Source organism: Rhinoderma darwinii, chromosome 3 (assembly GCF_050947455.1).
Source record: "Rhinoderma darwinii isolate aRhiDar2 chromosome 3, aRhiDar2.hap1, whole genome shotgun sequence".
Lineage (NCBI taxonomy): Eukaryota > Metazoa > Chordata > Amphibia > Anura > Rhinodermatidae > Rhinoderma > Rhinoderma darwinii.
Window position 1 is genome coordinate 243,839,486 of NC_134689.1, and position 22,668 is coordinate 243,862,153.

The 22,668-nt window shown below is 45.0% G+C and overlaps 2 protein-coding genes across 4 annotated transcripts in view; one reads left to right on the forward strand and one right to left on the reverse strand.

The window, feature by feature from the left end:
- The window catches only part of LOC142749508 (uncharacterized), a 42,492-nt gene extending 22,736 nt beyond the window's left edge, over nt 1–19,756 (reverse strand). Inside the window, exons 1-2 of one of the 3 annotated variants that reach the window (XM_075857619.1) lie at nt 19,426–19,756; nt 3,005–3,160 (exon numbers count right to left, since the gene is read on the reverse strand). In XM_075857619.1, coding sequence (XP_075713734.1) covers nt 3,005–3,160; nt 19,426–19,539 — 270 coding nt within the window. In that variant the 5' untranslated portion in view covers nt 19,540–19,756. The other 2 variants (XM_075857620.1, XM_075857621.1) reach the window with 2 other exon arrangements.
- Nucleotides 19,566–22,668, forward strand: part of CHKB (choline kinase beta) — a 41,413-nt gene continuing 38,310 nt past the window's right edge. Inside the window, exon 1 of the mRNA XM_075857618.1 lies at nt 19,566–20,297. Within this exon, the coding sequence (XP_075713733.1) occupies nt 20,137–20,297 (161 nt within the window). The 5' untranslated portion in view covers nt 19,566–20,136. The remainder of the gene's footprint in view (nt 20,298–22,668) is intronic.

The window sequence follows — 22,668 nt, forward strand, 5'->3', positions numbered from 1 at the left end:
AGCCCGCTCCATACTTCCCCTACCCGACTTTGGTGCATGGATACGTCAAATGTTGGGAAGGGGTTAAGAGCCATAACTTTTTTTATTTTTCCTCTAACATAGCTGTATGAGGGCTTTTTTTTTTGCGGGACGATTTGTCTTGGTTCCATTTGGAGTACATACGACTGATAATTTATCAAATTTCTTGAATGCAGGATCAACAGAAAACAGCAATTCTGTCATTTTATTTTTTTTCAGCACTCACCTTGTTGGTCAAATAATGTAATAACTTTATAGTTGGGGCTGTTACAGAGGTGTCAATATCAAATATGTGTAACTTTTTTACTTTTGTTTTTTTCTAAATAAAGCATTTTTTTTGACATATTTTTTACCTGGGATTTTTATTTATTTATTATAACTTTATTTTTTTTTTATCAAATCTGTTTGTATTCGAAAAAAGAATTGCAACATCAAATAAACATTGGCACATTTGCCCAATATGCAAAGAAGGGGCGTTACAATCACAGTACATGAAGCTTGTAATACAAATCACATAAACTGTAGACAATCATACAAAAAAAAAAAATAGTCATGTAAAAAATAAAAATAAAGGGGTAGACATACAATGACAAACATACAGTGACAAGAGTGGCAATAAGCATCAAATTGTGTTCTAAACCCAGTTTCTACTGAAGAGCGATATAAGCAATGAAAGACATGAGCAGTAAACATGTATCCAGAGAACCAATGTAACAGAAGCCTGAATATATGGTAATATTAAGCCAAAGTGGATGGTCTAGGATTCCTCCAAAAAACAACCCAAGGCTGCCACAAGTTCATATACTTGACAAGGCTTCCCGTCTCCCAGATGGCCAATTCCTCTAATCTCGAGATCTGATGTACCTTATCAATCCACTGTTCCATAGTGGGGTGTTCTACAGATCTCCATTTAAGTGGAACTAGCAGTTTTGCCGCCGTTATTAATATTGTGGGTAAATTATGTTTAGTGGGCTGAAACTGTGCAGTGGGGAGCCACATCAAAACTAACTCGGGGGTCAAGGAAAATACCCTCCCACATATTTGTGTAATGTACTGTCGTACTTCTGACCAGAAGGGTTGAATCAAATCCCAATGATACCAGATCTGTGAAAGAGTGCCTATACCTCTACCACACCTGCAGCAGCAGTCATCCTGTGACAGCCCCATCAACTTTAAGTTGGGTCTTGTACTATCTGGTCAATGTTTTGAATAAATTCTCTTGTATTTTGATACATTTAGAAAATCCATGGGAACTTGAAAGGACTTTAACCCCTTAATGACCGTGCCTGAAAACACTTTAATGACCAGCTAAATTTTTCTGTTTTTGCCTCCCTGCCTTTCAGCAGCCATAACTTTTTTTTTTTCACTGACGTGGCTGTATGAGGACTTGTTTTATGCGAGAGAAATAGTTTTTTTTTTTCCTCACAGTTTGGGGGGTAAAAAAACCAAATAATGTTTACGGTGTGAATATAGGAAAAAGCGATTGTCGACACTGTTTTTCTTGTTTATTTTTTTATCCCGTTCACGTTTCACACTAAATAACCCATTCGATTAATTCTTCAGGTTATTACGGTCGTGTAGATACCTAATATGTGTAGGTGTTTTGTTTTTATTTAGTGTAGGGGCAATAAAATGTATTTTATGCAAAATAATGACTTTTTTTGGGACTTTTTTTTAGTTATTTATTTTTTCTTGTTACTTTTTTTTTTTTTTAATCCCATCAAGGGATAACTTTATTTATAACTTTATTTTTTGCTTGTGATGTATTAGCATACTCCTGTATGCTAATACATTACACTGTGTCACTATGACACAGGCTGCTAAACGGGCAGCACATAGTTTGCCCGAACATCAGGCAAACGGAACAGACAGCCCTGGGTCCTTTGTAGGTCCCATGGGCTGACTGCAGAGGGATTCCCTGGTGTTTGATCGCATCACCGGAATCTCGGTGATGCGATCAAAGAGGGGAATTCCCTTTGATCATGCCGCGGTCACGGACGACGGCAATCAAAGGGTTAAACAGCTGGGGTCCGAATGTTTTCCGACCCCAGCTGTGTTCAGGAGGCTGCTCTAAGATCAGGAGCTGTTAGTTACAGCTCCTGCTTAGAGGATGAGCACTCACACGAGGGCAATACTTATGTACTGCAGTGTATTATTGCCTGTCAGTGTAAAACGGACAAAGCCTCTGGGATGGCCTAACAGGCATTCACTAAAGGCAGACCCCTGGGGTCCTTTGTTAGGCCGCTGGCTGCCATAAAAACCATCGGCACCTTGCGATTGCATTGCGAGTTTTCCGATGGGGTGAGAGATGGAGCCCCTTCCCTCTAAAACCATTGATTTGCGGCGGTCGCTGTTGACCGCCGCATCTGAGGGGTTAAATGGGCAGAATCACATGACCGGAGACTACGGCTATTGGTTTCTGATCGTTGCTCTGAAGCCCGGACAGCTTTGGCTTTAGGAGCAGAATGCCTGATTCGCGGGAAACAACTACTGAAGTGCCACCGTGAAAAGGCGGCGCTTCAGAAGAACTACCCTGAGCAGCCGCTTTAAAAAGACTATACGGCGGTCATTAAGGGGTTAATTGCACTTGGTGTTTTGAATACACGGCATGCTGAATGTTTGCCATTTCCTGTAATTTTCCACCATGGGGGCTTCAATTTACGGTATCTGACTAGTTAATGCAAGTGGCATAAACTCAGACAAAATACAACACAAAAACAGATTGTGTGTAAGGCTGGATTCACACAGCAATATTTATGGTCCACATGCGGTCCCAGCGCTCTACTGTGGACTTCACATGGACCGCAAATACAGCCGTGTCAATGCAGCCGAATGTCCATCATAATCACCCAAATATTTACTCATGCATTTTGTGATATTAATCTGTTACTTATTGGTGTTTTTGAAAAAGGATAGAATCTACAAGACAGGAAATAGATCAAAATCTGCCCGACTGCATTAGAGATTAGGGGACTGTCACCTGTACCTGAAAGTCCCTAAGCTTGAGGCGGCCTTTTGTGGTGTTATAGAAAACATCTCTCTGCGAGATCCTCTCCCCATTACTTCCACTCAGCTGCTGGCAAACTTGAAGAGAGCGTTCCCAGTCATGAATTCTTGCTTTTACTTCGACATTTCGTGGCATCTAGTAAAAAACAGATTAATGATTAAATATTGATAAAATACTGTACCTGTAATCCTCCCAGGTGGAATTTATTTTTAATTGTATTCTTACCCACAAAGTTTTTTTCATTCAAACTACATTATAACATCCGATAGGAATATGTTCACATTTGCGTTGGAGCCTCCATTGCAAATTCCATAAATTATGGAGGAAAAAATAGAACAGCTGCATCACCAGTTTTCTTGTCAAACGATGAACATTATTGTAAGTCAATGGGCTCCGTTGGACGCCGCAGTTATCTGTTGTGAAACCTTGGCACTGCGTCATGGCTTCAGTTATAAACAAAAGCCACAATACAAATGTGAACCGAGATTGAAAAGGACGGCAATGGGAATGACATACCTCCTCTTACGCTAATCTATTCATGGTATACTATGAGGAAGATGATATCTGTAGTTTGGGACCCATATCAAGTACTTTTGCCACTATATAAAGATAATTTGAAAAGGAACCTCACAATTTTGTACATTCTCTAAATAAGAGCACTTCTCCCCTACATCCATTAAATTCTTAGTAATAATTTTTATTTATTATAGCGCCAACATATTCTGCAGCACTTTACAGTTCAGGGGGTACATTGTACAAACAAAATCAGACATTACACATTGACAAAACTAATTTACAATTCAAACAAGAGGAGTGGGGAACCTGCTCGCAAGAGCTTACAATCTATGAGGAAATAAGGGACACACAAAGTGTAAAAAATGCTTAAAGGGATTTTTCAGAGTTAAAATGTGTATGTGTTAATGCTCGTAATTTATGAATGTAAACAGAACAGCAGGGACCGCGCATGCGCGTTACGGGCTGTAAAACAGAACAGCCCATACACGGCACGTCACAAGTGACGTGTCGTATACCAGGAAGAAAATTGCAGATCAACACAGCGGCCAGAGAGTGACGGCACCCATCATGTACCCCAAGGCAGCATCTGGAAACGGGGCCAATTTGGAAAATGTAGTTTAGTGAATGGAAGGCCGATTAGTAATGAGTTACAGTAATCAAGACGAGAGTGAATCAGAGCGACAATGAGAATTTTGGCTGTTTCCACAGTAAGAAAAGGGTGGATTCTGGAGATGTTGTTAAGGTGAAAGTGATTGAATGTGTGAAGTATAATAAAGATCAGAGTCAAAAATAACCTCAAGACAGCGGGCGTGCTGCCTAGGAGTTATGGTAGTGCCACACACGGAGATGGCGACATCAGGCTTAGGTAGGTTAGTAGATGGTGGGAAAACAAGGAGCTCAGTTTTAGAAAGTTTCAGATAGAGAGAGGACATAATGTTAGAGACAGCAGACAGACAATCACTGGTGTTTTGTATTAGAGCGGGTGTGATGCAATGGGAAGAGGTATATAGTTGGGTGTCATCAGCGTAGAGATGGTACTGGAAGCCAAATCTGCTGATGGTTTGTCCAATAGGGGCTGTGTAGAGACTGATCCCTGGGGAACCCCGATAGCAAGGTGAAGAGGAGAAGAAGTAGAACCAGCAAATTACACACTGAACGAGCGGTCAGAGAGATACGAAGATAACCAAGAGAGAGGCCAATAGAGTGGAGCATGTTAAGTAGGAGTTTGTGGTCTACAGTGTCAAAGACTGAAGAGAGATCCAGAAGAATCAGTAGAGTATTTGCCATTAGATTTAGCCGCCAAGAGAGGCTCTTTGAGGTTTTAGTATAACAGTTTCTGTGGAGTGTAGAGAGCAGAAACCAGATTGTAAGGTGTCAAGAATGGAGTTAGCAGCGAAATAGCAGATAAGGCAAGAGTAGACCAAGCGTTCCAGGAGTTTGGAGATGAAGGGGAGATAGGAGACAGGTCGGTAGTTAGCAGCGCTGGATGGGTCAAGAGTTGTTTTTTTTCAGTAATGGGTCTATAATACCATGTTTAAAAGAGGGAAAGATTCCAGAAGAAAGAGACAGGTTAAAGAGGCTCTGTCACCACATTATAAATGACCTGTCTCCTACATAATCTGATCGGCGTTGTAATGTAGATTAGTGGTCTTTATTTTGAAAAACAATCATTTTTTAGCAAGTTATGAACAATTTTAGATTTATGCTAACTAGTTTCTTCATGCCCAACTGGGCGTTCTTTAACTTTTGACCAAGTGGGCGTTATGACGCGGAGCAATCGGCGTCATACATTTCTCTTCATTCATGTCCATCTGTACTCACTGCACAGCATGATCTCGCGAGATCACGCTGTGCTGTCACTTACTCCCACAGTAACTTTACCGAAGTGTCTGGAGAGTGAATAGACATCGCCTCCAGCCAGGATGCGATATCTATTCACACTCCCGACACTTTGGTAAAGTCTCTGTGGGACTTACACAGCACAGCGTGATCAGATGGACATGAATCACAGCACAGCGTGATCTCGCTAGATCACTCTGTGCTGTGAGTAAGTCCCACAGTAACTTTACTGAAGTGTCGGGAGTGTGAATAGACATCGCGTCCAGGCAGGAGGAAATTTCAATTCACTCTCAAGAAACTTCGGTAAAGTTACTGTGCTTGCTCTGTTTTGGCTTGCTAAATCAAGTGGTTTGTATAACAAGTGGAGCTACTAAACCGGAATGACTTGCCGTGTACTTGTGTGGAGTACTGTATGGGATACTGTGTGTGATATATGAATTGAGTGCTTGCTAGTAGAAGTTTGCAAAACTGACAATTTAAAACCCTTTTTTCCTTCTTAGCTTCTGTCCTATTGTGCAGCTGACTAGGGGGAGGGATTAACTGCTCTCAGGTGGTATAAATTAGCCCTCAGGCCTCTGTAGAGCTTGCTCTGTTTTGGCTTGCTAAATCAAGTAGTTTAACAAGTGGAGTTACTAAACCGGAGTTAAAGCCCCTGTAAGTACTCTTCCTTTCTTTTACTTTAACAATTGTTCAAAATTTTTTTGTAACTGGGATAATGGATAGCAAGATTGGAGGTTTTCTTCAGTGCACAGTTTTCCATATGTATGCACGACTGGAGCAGGAGTTCCAGGGTGAATACCTCTGTGACAGATGTGAGCACGTTGTTCTCCTGGAAGCTCGCATTAGAGATCTGGAGGAGCAAAATGCAACACTGATGGCGATAGACAATCTTGAGCGGAGCATGCTGCTCACTGAGCAAGCAGTTAGTGGGGTAGTACTGGAGGGTGAAGACATGGGTCAGCAGGATCAGGCAAGTAGCTGGGTTAATGTAGTTAGGGGCAGTAGAAAGGGGTCCAAGAAAAGGAAGGCCAATCCGGTTTCTGATATTCCAAGCAAAATTGCCAAGTTGGGTGATGATGCGAGGGTGTCGGTCTCAGAAATGGCAGCCCTAGTGGATACTGATCTCCCTAACAGCTGGGAGAACAGCCCAGCTAGTAGTCGGCGGGATGGTAATTCAGGTAAGGCAGGACAATTGGTAGTTGTAGGGGATTCTATAATCAGGAAGACGGATAGAATAATTTGTTGCCAAGATCGCCTCAACTGAATGGTTTGCTGTCTCCCTGGTGCCAGGATTTGGCATGTGGTGGAACGGGTGGATAAATTACTGGGAGGGGCTGGTGATGATCCAGCTCCTGTGGTCCATGAAGGTACCAACGACAGAATAAATGGTAGGTGGAGGAGCCTTAAGAATAATTTTAAAGAACTAGTCTACAAGCTGTAGGGAAGGACCTCCAAGGTTGTATTCTCAGGAATACTGCCTGTGCCATGCACATCACAGGAAAGACAGCAGGAGCTCAGGGAGTTAAATGCATGGCTTAAGTCTTGGTGTAGAGAAGGCTTTGGGTTCCTAGAGCATTGGGCTGACTTTTCATTGGGATGCAAACTGAATTCTGCAGATTATTTGCACCTAAATGGAAGGGGGTCTGTTGTGCTGGGGGAGAGAATTCTAGCTGGGGTGGAGGAGTATTTAAACTAGGGCTGAGGAGGGAGGTCAATGTAGAAAATAAAGAGGTAGTCAGGGTAGAGAGGGGTCAGACTATATTGGTGGGGGGGGGGGGGGGAGGAGAAACAGACTGTGGGGAGAGGACTAGTCAACAGGATAAGGAGATCCTTTTGTTACAAAACAGCAATGAAAATAAAAATGGCCAAATAATGTCAAATAATCACACTTCTGAAACCGAAAAAACTTAAAAGGCAAGTTAAAGTGTATGTTCACAAATGGCAGAAGTCTAGCAAGCAAAATGGGGGAGCTGGAGGCCTTGATACTGGAAGAAAATATAGATATAGTTGGTGTTGCTGAAACATGGCTAGACTCTTCACATGACTGGGCTGTAAATCTACAGGGTTTTACACTTTTTCGGAACGACAGGACAAATAGGAAAGGCGGTGGTGTATGTCTGTATGTGAGAAGTGATATGAAGGGGAGTGTGAATGAGACAATAGTGCGTGAAGATTGTGAGGAGGTTGAAACATTGTGGGTGGAATTACAAAGGGAGGTAAACACTGAAAAAAATTACTTTTGGTGTAATCTATAGACCCCCAATATAACTGAAGAGATAGAAGGTCAAATATATAAACAAATGGAGCAGGTTGCACAGGCGGGTACTGTAGAGATAATGGGAGATTTTAATTACCGGGATATTAATTGGTGTCATGGTTCGGCTTCAACTGCAAAGGGGAGAAATTTCCTCAACCTGTTGCAGGAATGTTATGGGCCAGTTTGTGGAAGACTCGACTAGAGGTGAAGCTCTGTTGGATGTGGTCATTTCTAATAATGCAGAGCTTGTTGGGAACGTCAATGTTCGTGAAAACCTCGGTAACAGTGATCATAATATAGTTATATTTTACATATACTGTAAAAAACAAACACAGGCTGGGAGGGCAAAAACACTTAATTTTGAGAAGGCCAATTTCCCCAGGATGAGGGCTGCAATTCAGGATATAAACTGGGAAGAACTAATGTCAAATAATGGTACAAATGGGAGATTTTCAAATCTACTTTGGGCAATTATAGTGCAAAATGTATTCCTATAGGTAACAAGTATAAACGACTAAAATGAAACCCCACATGGCTTACACCTTCTGTGAAAGGGGCAATACATGACAAAAAAAGGGCATTTGAAAAAATACAAATCTGAGGGTACATCTGTAGCCTTTGTAAATTATAAAGAGCTTAATAAAATCTGTAAAAAGGTAATAAAATCAGCAAAAATACAAAATGAAAGGCGGGTGGCCAAGGATAGTAATACAAATCCCCAAAAATTCTTCAAGTATATAAATGCAAAAAAGCCAAGGTCTGAACATGTAGGACCCCTAGATAGTGGTAATGGGGAGTTGGTCACAGGGGATCAAGAGAAGGCAGAGTTACTAAATGGATTATTTAGCTCTGTATATACAACAGAAGAAAGAGCAGCTGATGTAGCTGGTGCCAGTGCTGTTAATTTATCAGTTGATATACTAAATTGGATGAATGTAGACATGGTCAAAGCTAAATTAAATTAAATAAAATAAATGTACACAAGGCCCTGGGACCAGATGGGTTACACCCTAGAGTTCTTAAAGTGCTTAGTTAAGTTATTTCTGTCCCCCTCCTCATAATTTTAAGGGTATGTTCACACGCAAACTCAAAAACGTCTGAAAATACTGAGCTTTTTTCAAGGGAAAACAGCTCCTGATTTTCAGACGTTTAAGCCACTCGCGATTTTCCCACGTAAGTTTTTGGAGCTGTTTTCTATAGTCAATAAAAAACTGCTCCAAAATCGTCCCAATAAGTGACCTGCACTTCTTTTTCACGGCCGAGTAAAAAAACGGCCTGTCGGAACAGAACGCCGTTTTTCCCATTGTAATCAATGGGCAGATGTTTGGAGGCGTTCTGCTTTTGATTTTTCGGGCGTTTACGGCCCGAAAAACGGCGGAAATAGGCCGTGTGAACATACCCTTAGAGATTCTCTAGTGACTAATATAGTGCCAAGGGACTGGCGCAGGGCAAATGTGGTGCCTATTTTCAAAAAAGGCTCTAGGTCTTCGCCCGGTTATTATAGACCAGTAAGCTTAACATCCATCATGGGGAGAATGTTTGAGGGGCTATTGAGGTACTATATACAGGATTACGTGACAAAAAATAGTATTACAAGTGACATCCAGCACGGTTTTACTAAGGATGGAAGTTGTCAAAACAACCGGATTTGTTTTTATGAAGAGGTGAGCAGAAGCCTAGACAGAGGGGCCGCTGTGGATGTAGTGTTTTTGGACATTTGACACTGTCCCTCATAGACGTCTAATGGGTAAATTAAGGACTATAGGTTTAGAAAGTATAGTTTGAAATTGGATTGAGAATTGGCTCAAGGACCGTATCCAGAGAGTTGTGGTCAATGATTCCTACTCTGAATGGTCCCAGGTTATGAGTGGTGTACCCCAGGGTTCCGTGCTGGGACCACTATTATTCAACTTATTTATTAATGATATAGAGGATGGGATTAATAGCACTATTTCTATTTTTGCCGATGACACCAAGCTATGTAATAATGTTCAGTCTATGGAAGATGTTCGTGAATTGCAAGCAGATTTAAACACACTGAGGCCTTATGCACACGAACGTAAAAACGCCCGTAATTACGGGTCCATAGACTTCTATTGGCCACAGGTACGTTTGAAAAATATAGAACATGTCCTATTTCAGGCCGCAATAACGGCACGGGCAGGCCCATAGAAGTCTATGGGGCTCCCGTAATTATGGGTGGCTACGTGTGTGCACCCGTAATTACGGGAGCGTTGCTATGCGACGTCAGGGGATAGTCACTGTTCAGGGTGCTGAAAGAGTTAACTGATCGGCAGTAACTCTTTCAGCACCCGGGACAGTGACTACCGCTGGAGTTAATAGTATTAAAAGTTAACTCTTCTTTTTTTTCCTCCAGTCCGGCCTCCCGGGATGACGTTTCATCCCATGTGACCGCTGCAGCCAATCACAGGCTGCAGAGGTCACATGGACTGCCGCGTCATCCAGGGAGGTCGGACTGGAAGTCAGAAGAGGGACACGTCACCAAGACAACGGCCCGGGGTACGTATGAACTTTTTTTAACTTTTGAAACGCTGCGGAAACTCTGCCCGAAAGGGCTGCCCCTTCTCCCTATCCTGATAGAGAGAAGGGGCTGCCGATTAGTGCAGAGAAAACAGGTCCGTAAATACTGGTGGAATACTGGTGACACCGGACACGTAGTTACGGGCAAGGGTCCGTAAATACTGGTGGAATACGAGTTGAATACGTGTGACCAAGTACCCGTATTTACGCCAGTATTTACGGATAGGAAAAAATACGTTCGTGTGCATGGGGCCTAAGTGTTTGGGTGTCCACTTGGCAAATTAAGTTTAATGTAGATAAATGTAAAGTTATGCATCTGGGTACCAACAATCTGCATGCATCATAAGTCCTAGGGGGAGCTACACTGGGGGAGTCACTTGTTGAGAAGGATCTGGGTGTACTTGTAAATAATAAACTAAATAACAGCATGCAATGTCAATCAGCTGCATCAAAGGCCAGTAAGATATTGTCGTGTATTAACCCCTTCCCGCCGCAGCCCTTTTTCAGATTTTCATTTTTGTTTTTTCCTCCCCACCTTCCAAAAGCCATAACGTCTTTACTTTTCCGTCAATATAGTACTATGAGGGCTTGATTTTTGCGGGACAAGTTGTAGTTTTTCTTAGCACCATTTATTTAGCCATATAATGTACTAGGAAACGGGAAAAAAATTATTTGTGGGGTAGAAAATGAAAAAAACAGCGATTCCTACATGATTTTTTTGCGCAGTGTTTTGCCGGAATTTACTGTGCAATTAAAACAACATGTTTATTTTATTCTGTGGGTCAATACGATTACGGCGATACCAAATATATATAGTTTTTTCTATATTTTACTTCTTTTACAAGTAAAAACCTAAATTCCGCCAAATTCTGAGAGATATAACTTTTTTATTTTTCCATCGATTAAGTGGTATGAGGGCTTATTTTTTGCGTGATAAGCTGTAGTTTTTAATACCATTTTGGGGTACATGCGACGGTTTGATCACTTTTTATATCATTTTTTTGTGGGAGATTAGGTGACTAAAAAAATAGAGATTCTGGCATTTACAATTTATTTATTTTTACGGCGTTCACCGTGCGGGTTAAATAAGGATATATTGTAATAGTTCAGACTTTTACGGACGCGGCGATACCAATTATGTTTATTTATTAATTGTTTTACTATGATCTAGGGGGAAAATGGGAAAAGGTTTTTTTTTAAAACTTTTAATATATTTATTTTTTTTAACAGAAAAAAACAACTTTATTTAACTCTTTTTTACTTTTTTTTATTAGTCCCCCTAGGGGACTTCAACCAGCGATCGTTAGAGAGCCAACTATTAAGCCCTGCCTGAGGCAGGGCTTACTAGGTGCACAAAGATTGCGGACCTGGGGGGCTTCATTAGGCCCCCAGGCAGCCATCGCCTCCCCGCGTTTGCGTTGCGGGGAGCACGATGAGCGGTTAGAGGGGGTCACCCCTCTTTCTAACGATTTAAATGCTGCGGTCGCTATTGACCGCGGTATTTAACGAGTTAAACGAGCGGGATCGCGCTCGATCGCGATGCCACCCGTTATTCTGAAGTGTCGGCATCGTGAGCCCGCTCCATACTTCAACTACCCGGCTTTGGCGTATGGATATGTCAAATGTCGGGAAGGGGTTAAAATAAGTGGCCAGGTCTTCAGCACTGATATCTATGATTGGTGTCTGCACTTTAGGACTAAGGCGGAATTCACACGACAGGGATTCCCGGCCGGGTGCCGGCCGTTCATAAATCGGCCGGCACCCGGCTGCATTAGGAATAATAGACCCCTAATGGGGCTATTCACACGACCGATTTTTTGACGGCCGGGAAAACCGCCCGTCAAAAAATAGGACATGCTCTATTTTCAGCCGGGTGCCCGGCCGCTCGGCTCCCATAGAAGTCTATGGGGCCGGGTAATACACAGCCATCACCGGAATGTGTCCCGAGTGATGGCCGGGTCTACCGTCGCTCGCGCACTCTCTCTCTCCTCCTCCTCACAGTGCAGAGTGCATGTGAGGAGGAGGATCTTTTATTGCTCGCAGTAGGAGTCGGAATCCCCAATCCCCGGCTGGGGATTGGGGATTCCGCTACAGGAGAAGTGAGTGACTACACTGTCCATATATGGACACAGCGAAGTCACTCACTTCTGCAGCGGAATCCCCGACTCTATGGCCGGGGATTCCACTACAGGAGAAGTGAGTGACTACACTGTCCATATATGGACACAGCGAAGTCACTCACTTCTGCAGCGGAATCCCCGACTCTATGGCCGGGGATTCCGCTACAGGAGAAGTGAGTGACTACACTGTCCATATATGGACACAGCGAAGTCACGCACTTCTGCAGCGGAATCCCCGACTCTATGGCCGGGGATTCCGCTACAGGAGAAGTGAGTGACTACACTGTCCATATATGGACACAGCGAAGTCACTCACTTCTGCAGCGGAATCCCCGACTCTATGGCCAGGGATTCCGCTACAGGAGAAGTGAGTGACTACACTGTCCATATATGGACACAGTGACGTCACTCACTTCTGAAGCGGAATTCCCGACCTGTGGCAGGGAATTCCTCTTCAGGAGAAGTCAGTGACTAGACTGTCCATATATGGACATTGAAGTCAGTGACTTCTCCTGGAAGGGGGGGGGGATGGGTGCAACCTACAGGGGACTGTGTGGCATCACCTACAGGGGGCAGGGTGGCATCACCTACAGGGGGCAGGGTGGCATCACCTACAGGGGGCAGGGTGGCATCACCTACAGGGGGCAGGGTGGCATCACCTACAGGGGGCAGGGTGGCATCACCTACAGGGGGCAGGGTGGGTGGCATCGCCTACAGGGGGTAGGGTGGGTGGCATCGCCTACAGGAGGCTGGGTGGGTGGCATCGCCTACAGGGGGCAGGGTGGCATCGCCTACAGGGGGCAGGGTGGCATCGCCTACAGGGGGCAGGATTGCATCGCCTACAGGGGGCAGGGTGGCATCGCCTACAGGGGGCTGTGTGGCATCGCCTACAGGGGGCTGTGTGGCATCGCCTACAGGGGTCTGTGTGGCATCGCCTACAGGGGGCTGTGTGGCATCGCCTACAGGGGGCTTGGTGGCATCGCCTACAGGGGGCTTGGTGGCATCACCTACAGGGGACTTGGTGGCATTACCTACAGGGGACTTGGTGGCATTACCTACAGGGGGCTGGGTGGCATTACCTGCAGGGGACAGGGTGGCATCGCCTGCAGGGGGCTGTGTGGCATCGCCTGCAGGGGGCTGTGTGGCACCTACAGGGGGCTGTGTGGCATCACCTACAGGGGGCTGGGTGGCATTACCTACCAGGGGGGCTGTGGCATTATCTACAAAGGGCTAAATTCATCCGATTTTAAAACGGACAGGGAAAAAAACGGATGCAAATCGGCCGGTAAAAACGGCAACTCGGCCCGGAACGGAATCGGAACGGATGCAAAACGGATGCAAACCGGCCGGGAAAATTGGCCAAAAACGGCCGATTTTCCCGGCCGACACTCGGACCCTGTCGTGTGAATGAGGCCTAAGGCCTCATGCACACGAACGTATTTTTTCCCTCCCGTAAATACTGGCGTAAATACGGGTCCTTGGTCACGCGTATGCGACTCGTATTGCACCAGTATTTACGGACCCGTGCACGTAAATACGGGTCCGTGGTCACCAGTATTCCACCCGTATTTACGGGCACGTTTTCTCTGGAAAATTGCACTGCAGTAATCGGCCTCCCTTCTCTCTATCAGTGCAGGATAGAGAGAAGGGACAGCCCTTTCCGTAGTAAAAGTAAAAAATATCCATACTTACCCGGCCGTTGTCTTGGTGACGGGTCCCTCTTTCGACATCCAGCCGGACCTCCCGGGATGACGCAGCATTCCATGAGACCGCTGCAGCCTGTGATTGGCTGCATCGGTCACATGGGCTGAAACGTCATCACAGGAGGCCGGACTGGAGGAAGCAGGGAGTTCTGGGTAAGTATGAACGTCTTTTTTTTTTTACAGGTTGATCTATATTGTGATCGGAAGTCACTGTCCAGGGTGCTGAAAGAGTTACTACCGATCGTTTAACTCTTTCAGCACCCTGGACAGTGACTATTTACTGACGTCGCCTAGCAACACTCCCATAATTACGGGTGCACACACGTAGTCACCCGTAATTACGGGAGCCCCATAGACTTCTATGGGCTGCCCGTGCCGCAATTACGGCCTGAAATAGGACATGTTCTATATTTTTCAACGGCATGGGCACCTTCCCGTAAGCATACAGGGAGGTACCCGTGGCCAATAGAAATCCATGGGCCCGTAAAAACGTGCCGTAATTACGGGCGTTTTTACGTTCATGTGCATGAGGCCTAAGGAGGGAATGAAAAGTATCAAAGAGGCGTTTTGGATTATTAGGTAATGTGGAGGAGAGAAGTGAAAGACTTGTTTGGCTCGGTGAAGGGCAGCGTTGCAAGTTTTGAGCATAAATTTGTAATGGAGGAAGTCTGCTGACAAATGCGATTCTCTCACAGACGTTCGGCACATCTCGAGCACCGCTTGTTCGGAGTGTGTGTGAGTGTTTATTCTTTCATGAGTTATTTACAAGTTTCTGACCACTTATAAAATGTGTTCAAAGTGCTGCCCATTGTGTTGGATTGTCAATGCAACCCTCTTCTCCCACTCTTCACACACTGATAGCAACACCGCAGAAGAAATGCTAGCACAGGCTTCCAGTATCCGTAGTTTCAGTTGCTGCACATCTCGTATCTTCACAGCATAGACAATTGCCTTCAGATGACCCCAAAGATAAAAGTCTAAGGGGGTCAGATCGGGAGACCTATTCATTCAACTGGCCCACGACGACCAATCCACTTTCCAGGAAACTGTTCATCTAGGAATGCTCGGACCTGACACCCATAATGACATAAATAACTCATGAAAGAATAAAGTAACGTTAAAACCAAGCACACCATTGTTTTTCTTGTGAAATTCTCGATAAGTTTGATGTGTCACATGACCCTCTGCCCATTGAAAAAACTAAAGTTGGATACAAAATGGCCGACTTCAAAATGGCCGCCATGGTCAACACCCAGCTTGAAAAGTTTCCCCCCTCCCATATACTAATGTGCCACAAACAGGAAGTTAATATCACCAACCATTCCCATTTTATATAGGTGTATCCATATAAATGGCCCACCCTGTAGATTTCTCTATGTCTGATACGTAGGGATGACCTGTGGAGGCAGAGAATTTGTGATAGTACAGGAGAGCAGGTTGTGATCAGAGAGCAGAATTATTAAAGTCAGAAACTGAGCAGAGACAGAAGAAGACCAGGTCAAGTGAATGGCCGTCTTCATGTGTAGGAGAGTTAGTAAGTTGTGACAGACCTAGGGAGGAGGTTAAAGATAGAAACTGGGAGCCAGATGAGGAGATTGGGTTATCAATGGGGATGTTAAAGTTACCCATGATGAGAGTTGGTGTTTCAGATGATAGGAATTGTGGAAGCCAGGCAGGAAAATGATCCAGGAATTGATGCGGTGAGCTCGCGGGGGCGGTAGGTGTGGAAGGGGTGTGAACCTTTTTATCGCCTGAAGTATCCTGTCCTGGGATGGGCGGTCTCCTCGCATGGGTGCGGTCATGGGCGATGATAGACAAGTGTTAATTTTACCAATATCCAGTACAGAAGTCACATGGGCCATTGGAACCTTTGAACAGGAAGGCACACATTGACTACTCGGCTATGTTCACACAGGGCGTATACGCTGCGTAAAATTGCACAGCGTATTCGCCCTGGTCCTCGCAGGGAATTCCATCGAAGAACCACACCAAATCGTGGTGCAGTTTTTCAGCCGGAATGTCTGCTGCAGAGCAGGTAAAAAAAAAAAAAAAGCCTATACTTACCTGTAGCCATGGCAACCCTTCCCTCTGACGTCCTGCAGCCCGGCCTCCTGGGATAATGTTTCATCCCATGTGATTGGCTGCAGCAGTTACATGGGATAAAACGTCATTCCTGGAGGCTGCGCTGGACCATTGAGATCTGGGAAGTATATAGTGTTTTTTTTTTTTTTATTTCACTGAATTGCGATTTTTGCAGCTTCTCTGCGGCAAAAATTGCAACATCTGCTATTTGTTGCAGGTTTTACCTCCCATTGAATTCAATGTGGGAAAACACACAACAGAAATCTAGCAATTCACAACATAATTTGACATGATGCAAATTAAAACAACGCACAGTAGATAAATTTATTAATGTTTTTTCTGCATTTTTTTTTTTTTACACAGCGTGTGAATGAGATTTGTACAAATCTCATCCACTCTGCTGCTACTGCGTTACACTGTGGATTTTCCGCAATTAAATAAGTGGTGGAAAATCTGCAGCGTTTACTGTATGTGCGAACATACCCCTATGGGAGAGATTTATAGGCATGACTTGTGCCGAGGTCATTTTGCAGGATCGGATAGGAGGGGAGCTGTGTTCATCACTTAGGGCCTGTTCACATCAGCGTTGTCTTTCCGTTGAGGAGTTCCGTCAGGGGAACACCTCAATGGAAAGGCAAACGGAAACCTTAGCTTCCGTTTGCATCACCATTGATCTCAGTGGTGACGGAAACTTTGTTAATGGTTTCCGTTTGTCACCGTTGTGAACAGGTTCAGTGATTTTGACGGAATCAGTAGAGCAGTCGGAACCCGTTCACAATGGTGACAAATGGAAACCATTAGCAAAGTTTCTGTCACCACTGAGATCAAAGGTGATGCAAACGGAAGCGAAGGTTTCCGTTTGCCTTTCCGTTGAGGGGTTAACCCAAAGAAACCCCACAACGGATGGGCAACGCTGATGTGAACAGGGCCTCAAAGAGGCTCTGTCACCAGATTATAAGTGCCCTATCTACATAATCTGATCGGCGCTGTAATGTAGATAACAGTGGTTTTTATTTTGAAAAACGATCAATTTTGAGCAAGTTATGAGCAATTTTAGATTGTAAAGAGAAGTGTATGACGCTGACCAATCAGAGTCATACACTTCTCTCCATTCATGTCAATTTGTACACACAAACTTTACCGAAGTGTCGGGAGTGTGAATAGACATTGTGTCCTGGCTGGAGTGATGTCTATTCACTCTAAAGACACTTCAGTAAAGTTAATGTGTGAGTATATGACAGCGCAGCGTGATCTCGCGAGATCACGCTGTGCAGAGTATAAATGGACATGAATGGAGAAAAGTATATGACGCTGATTGGTCAGCGTCATACACTCCTCTGTACAACGCCCACTTGGTCAAAAGTTAAAAAACGCCCAGTTGGGCATTAAGAAACTAATTAGCATAAATCTAAAATTGCTCATAACGTGCTCAAAAACTAGTGTTTTTCAAAATAAAAAACACTGGTTATCTACATTACAGCGCTGGTTAAATTATGTAGGAGACAGGGCACTTATTATCTGGTGACAGAGCCTCTTTAAAGAGGCCCTATCGCCTATATTAGGAGATCGGCGCTATAATGTAGGTGACAGTAATGCTTTTTATTTTTTAAAAACCGATCTATTTTCACCACTTTATTAGCGATTTTAGATTTATGCTAATGAGTTTCTTAATGCCCAAGTGGGCGTATTTTTACTTTAGACCAAGTGGGCGTTGTACAGAGGAGTGTATGACGCTGACCAATCAGCCTCATGCACTCCTCTCCATTCATTTACACAGCACATAGGGATCCTTTTAGATCAGTATGTGCTGTCTTATACTTACACATTAACGATACTGAAGTGTTTAGACAGTGAATAGACATTCCACGGGATATCTATTCACAATCCCTGCACTTCGTTACTCTGTCTGTGGTAGTTACAGCAGAGGAAGCGTGATCTCGTTGTAACCTGTCATTTACCGTGTAATCTCGCGTCCTCTGCTGTAACTACCACAGACAGAGTAACGAAGTGCATGGATTGTGAATAGACCCCATGGAATGTCTATTCACTGTCTAAACACTTCAGTATTGTTAATGTGTTAGTATAAGACAGCACATAGTGATCTAGCAGGATCCCTATGCGCTGTGTAAAGGAATGGAGAGGAGTGCATGATGCTGATTGGTCAGCGTCATACACTCCTCTGTACAACGCCCACTTGGTCTAAAGTAAAAATACGCCCACTTGGGCATTAAGCAACTCATTAGCATAAATCTAAAATCGCTAATAAAGTGGTGAAAATAGAGTTTATTTAAATAAAAAGCACTGCTGTCACCTACATTATAGCGCCGATCTCCTTATGTAGGAGATAGGGCACTTATAATGTGGTGACAGAGCCTCTTTAAGGCAATTAGTCCATTGGATGATGCTACGATTAATCCGGCATAGCAGTTTACATTATAAACGGGTACGATCAGTGGCGCAGCAGAGGTCCTGACATCACAGCGCTGTGCACAACGTCCGACCCTGGATGGAGACAGGACCTCCGCTGCGGCTGAAGAGGGTAAGTTTAATACCACTGTCTGCTGGAGCCGATAGGTCGGGATCAGACTCCCGGGACCCCCGCCAGTCAGCTGTTTTGAAGGGGGGTGCCTCGCTTGTACGAGCGCTACTTCCTTCATTTCGGTCACTTTCTCACACTGTGAATCTCCAACGCCGATGTGTCAGCAATTCGCAGTGTGAGCGAGTAAGAGAAATGTCTGCTGAGCCACCGTATCTAATCCGATCCACAGCTACAGGCTCGTAGTGCTATATATATATATATATATATATATATATATATATGTCTCCTATATACACTTTTTTTTGGGGGGGGGGGGGTATATGTATTGGGGCTATTTCTCAGACGTTTTAAGACCTTAGTGACGCCCCTGACCCAGCTAAAAGCTGTGGGCCGCTGGCCAGTTTGGGGGGGCAAGAACCACCTTTGAATCGGGACCCATGGGCCTTTAGCTATGCCCCTGGGTACGATGTAGATGTGAATATGCCTAAATGTTAAACTTGCGACCGCCCGCAGCAGCCACAGGGGTGCATGCCTGGGCTAATACACAACAGATTTCATTGTTCTGTCGGCAGACTCCCTGACAATAGGTTTCTCGGAGTTTAGACCTTGCCTCACTGGAGAGGGTGTAGAGCTGCTGCACTCCAAACTCTTCCTCGGGCGGCATTTCTCACATGCGGCAGATTGTTGTGGAACTACAAGTCCAGCATTTCCAGCTAGCGGAACGTGTGTCACAGAACGGCCGCCTATAAACGACAATGACCCTTTCTCGTACCTAGCCGCACGTTTAGAAGATTCAGCCTTACCTTACAGTATGGAAAATTCCCGCCAATCCACACAAAAAATGTTATTTTACAACCTCCAATCACACGCGTAAGGGGGCGTGGTCTGACTTTAAAGCGCACTTCACACGCTGTCATATGCCGTCTTCGAGAAAATGGCGGCTGCCAAAGACAACTAAACAGAGCAATGCATAAGTAATAGATTTATGAACAAGTGGAGCGTTCGTTATGGACACCTATAGGCTATTTGTTATTTTTCATGCATACAGGGTTCGATTATCAGCGCAGCACCGCGTCATTGTTAGCGCATTCACCGATCACGTGGCTCGGGCTGTCATTAGCTTGTCAGAACAGTCTGCTGATTAGAGGGAGTGTCAGTTGAAGCTTCGCGTTCTGATTGGCGGGAGTAGACGTGGTCAATGGATCCCGGCTTCTGCCTAAGCGAACACATTGGAATTATCTTCCTTCAGAATGAGCTGTAATGCTGTGTATGTAGCGGAGGTCGCTGTGACAACCACGTGATATCCCTCACCAGTGGCGCTGCGACCTGTATTACACCGAGGGCGGGGCACAGACAGTATGACTGGTAGTCCCCAGCATGTCATGAGTTGCGGGCACAGTAGATGATGGGGTGATCACCAGTGAGTACAGAGTCTCCTAATACACGGGCTGTGAGTGACGCCGGGACACGGAGCTGCCACTTCTACACCGTACCACATCCTGACGGTAGAAACCATGGCCTCTGCTAATGAGGGAACAGTACCGCTATCCCCTGGGGGGCGCCGGCTGGAGCTGAGTGAGGAGTTACGGAAGAAAGCGTATTCTCTGTGTCGGGACTACTTACGAGGGGCCTGGAGGACCATCAGTCCGGAGCAGATGAGGGTTTCTGTGGTCAGGTAATTGGTACACGTAGTCACCGGGTCACATAATGGGGACACCCCAGGATAGATCTTCCTGCCCCACATCGCAGTCCCTGCAGTTGTGAGGACGTGTCCACTGCCCAGATCATGTCACAAGGAGAGCAGTGACTGTCCCCAGCCCTGGTTGAGAAATTCATCCAGTATTCTGCCACCCCCCTGAAGCAGGCTTGCCAACCTCCACTTCAGAAATATCTGGACAGCTGAGCTAAAAATCACGGACAGACCAACATTTTTACAGACGCATTACAATATCAAGAGTAAGGCCCCATGCACACGACCGCAGATTTAGTCCGTGATTACGGACCCATTCATTTCAATGGCCGTAGAAACCTTCCGTAAAAAATAGGACATGTCCTATTTTTTATTTTATGGGCCATGCTCCTATACTTTATAATGGGGACACGGTTCGCAAATGCGGATGACTGTCCGCAGCCGGCCGTGGCCGTGATCACAGATTGTGATTACGGGCACGGTCGTGTGCATGGGGCCTCAGTGATAATATGGAGCATAACTAACACCTTCTATAAGTGATCACACGAGTGGGATAGTAAGAAGAATACGTGCACAACTGAAGTGGAATTCAAAAACGATTAGGCTTCTTTCACACTAGCGTTAGTATGCGTTTACCTCTCCATCCGAGGAAGAAAGGATCGATGCATTAAACGGAAAGCAACAGTGCCGTTAGAATTACCATTGCTTTCAATGGTAATTCTTTTGTATCAGTTGCTGTCCGTTTGTCTCGGTTTGCTAGGTTTCCGTTTTTTTTTTTAACGGAAACAAAAGTGCAGTCTGCAGAACTTTTATTTCCGTTCAAAAGAACAGAAACCTAGCGAACGGAGACAAACGGAAAGCAACTGATACAAAAGAATTACCATTACACTCAATGGTAATTCTAATGGAACTGTTGCTTTCCGTTTATTGTATCGATCCTCTCTTCCTCTGATGGAAGAGCGGTAAACTGATAGTAACTGTAGTGTGAACTTCGCATAATACAATTAAGATATTAATATGTAAAAAAAAAAACAACCCTGCTGGGGATTGAACCACTGACCTTTCAAATGAAAGGCAAGCAAGCTAACCACTACACTATAGAAGCTATCATATCCAATACTTGCCAATCACTAGTTGAGAATAGAACACAAGGTAGGAGCAGCATTGTGTCAAGAAACCAAAATTGGCTGGTGCTATGCTTCAAATAGTGAGGAGTGATGTCTCCCCATATAATGTATAAGGAAAATAGAGCACGGAAGCAGCACTCAAAGCAAAAGAATGTGGAATTTATTCACCCAGCAGATGCAGCGTTTTACTTCCTCAACTGTCTCAGTCTATCCTGCCAGCAACGTCTGTCTGCTGCGTGTGGGTGGTGACTGGTCAGAGACTCTGAGTCAGACTCGCAGCTGCCGCATGCAGTGTGCACTGGGAGTGACTGAGACTCACCAGTCACAGCCCCGCATGCAGCTTTCCCACGCTAATTGAGCACAGGAAATCTACAAGCAGGGCTGTGACTAGTGAGTTGGACACTCAGTCCACCCGCACCCCCCTGCCTGGTCTCTGGACATGACGTCAGGACCAGGTGACTCACACGTTACTGGGCCCAGCACCGATCCAGTGACGGTCTAGGTGTCTCTGACTGAGGTCATCCCCAGTCAGAGACCGTCATGGGCTCCTCCTCCGCAGCCGCTCTCCTTCTAATTGCCGGCTGCTCTTCCCTTATTTGCACTGCGTCTGCGCATGTCAATTTTGGCGAATGCGCAGAGCAAATCATCGGAGGGAACAGGAAATCCCGGACAGTGTTTATTTCTGCCGGACGCTACGGACGGCAGAAAAAAACACTAGGTTTTTGCGGACTGTCTGTAAATTTGGCAACCCTGCCCTTAACATCTTTACTGGATGTCATCGCAGGGAAGAACATTGTGGTCACTCATAGGGTCGGTTCACACACAGTTTTTTGACGTGTAAACCACGTCGATATAAGTACCAAAAAACGTCAGAAATCGCCTCCCATTGAAATCAGATGCGTTTTGGCCGCACATGCCGCGGTTTCCACCTCTGACCTTCCATTGAATTAACGGGAGGTAGAAGAAGCCCGCGCCGCTAGTTTCCGAGTGTTTTTCGTGGCATTTTTGCCTTCTGTCCTTGCAGTAGCTTCAATGGCCGCAGGCGAAAACGGTGGAAAAAAAGTGTAATCAGTTCAAGATCTGCCTTAGGCCCAGTTCATGCTGAGTTTTTTTTGATGCGGAAACCGCGTTTGAATCATTGGCGAAAAATTGACGAAACCACCTATTATTGATTTCAATGGGAGGCAGGGGCGTTTTTTTGGCTGCTCTTGGTAAAAAAAAGCGGCATG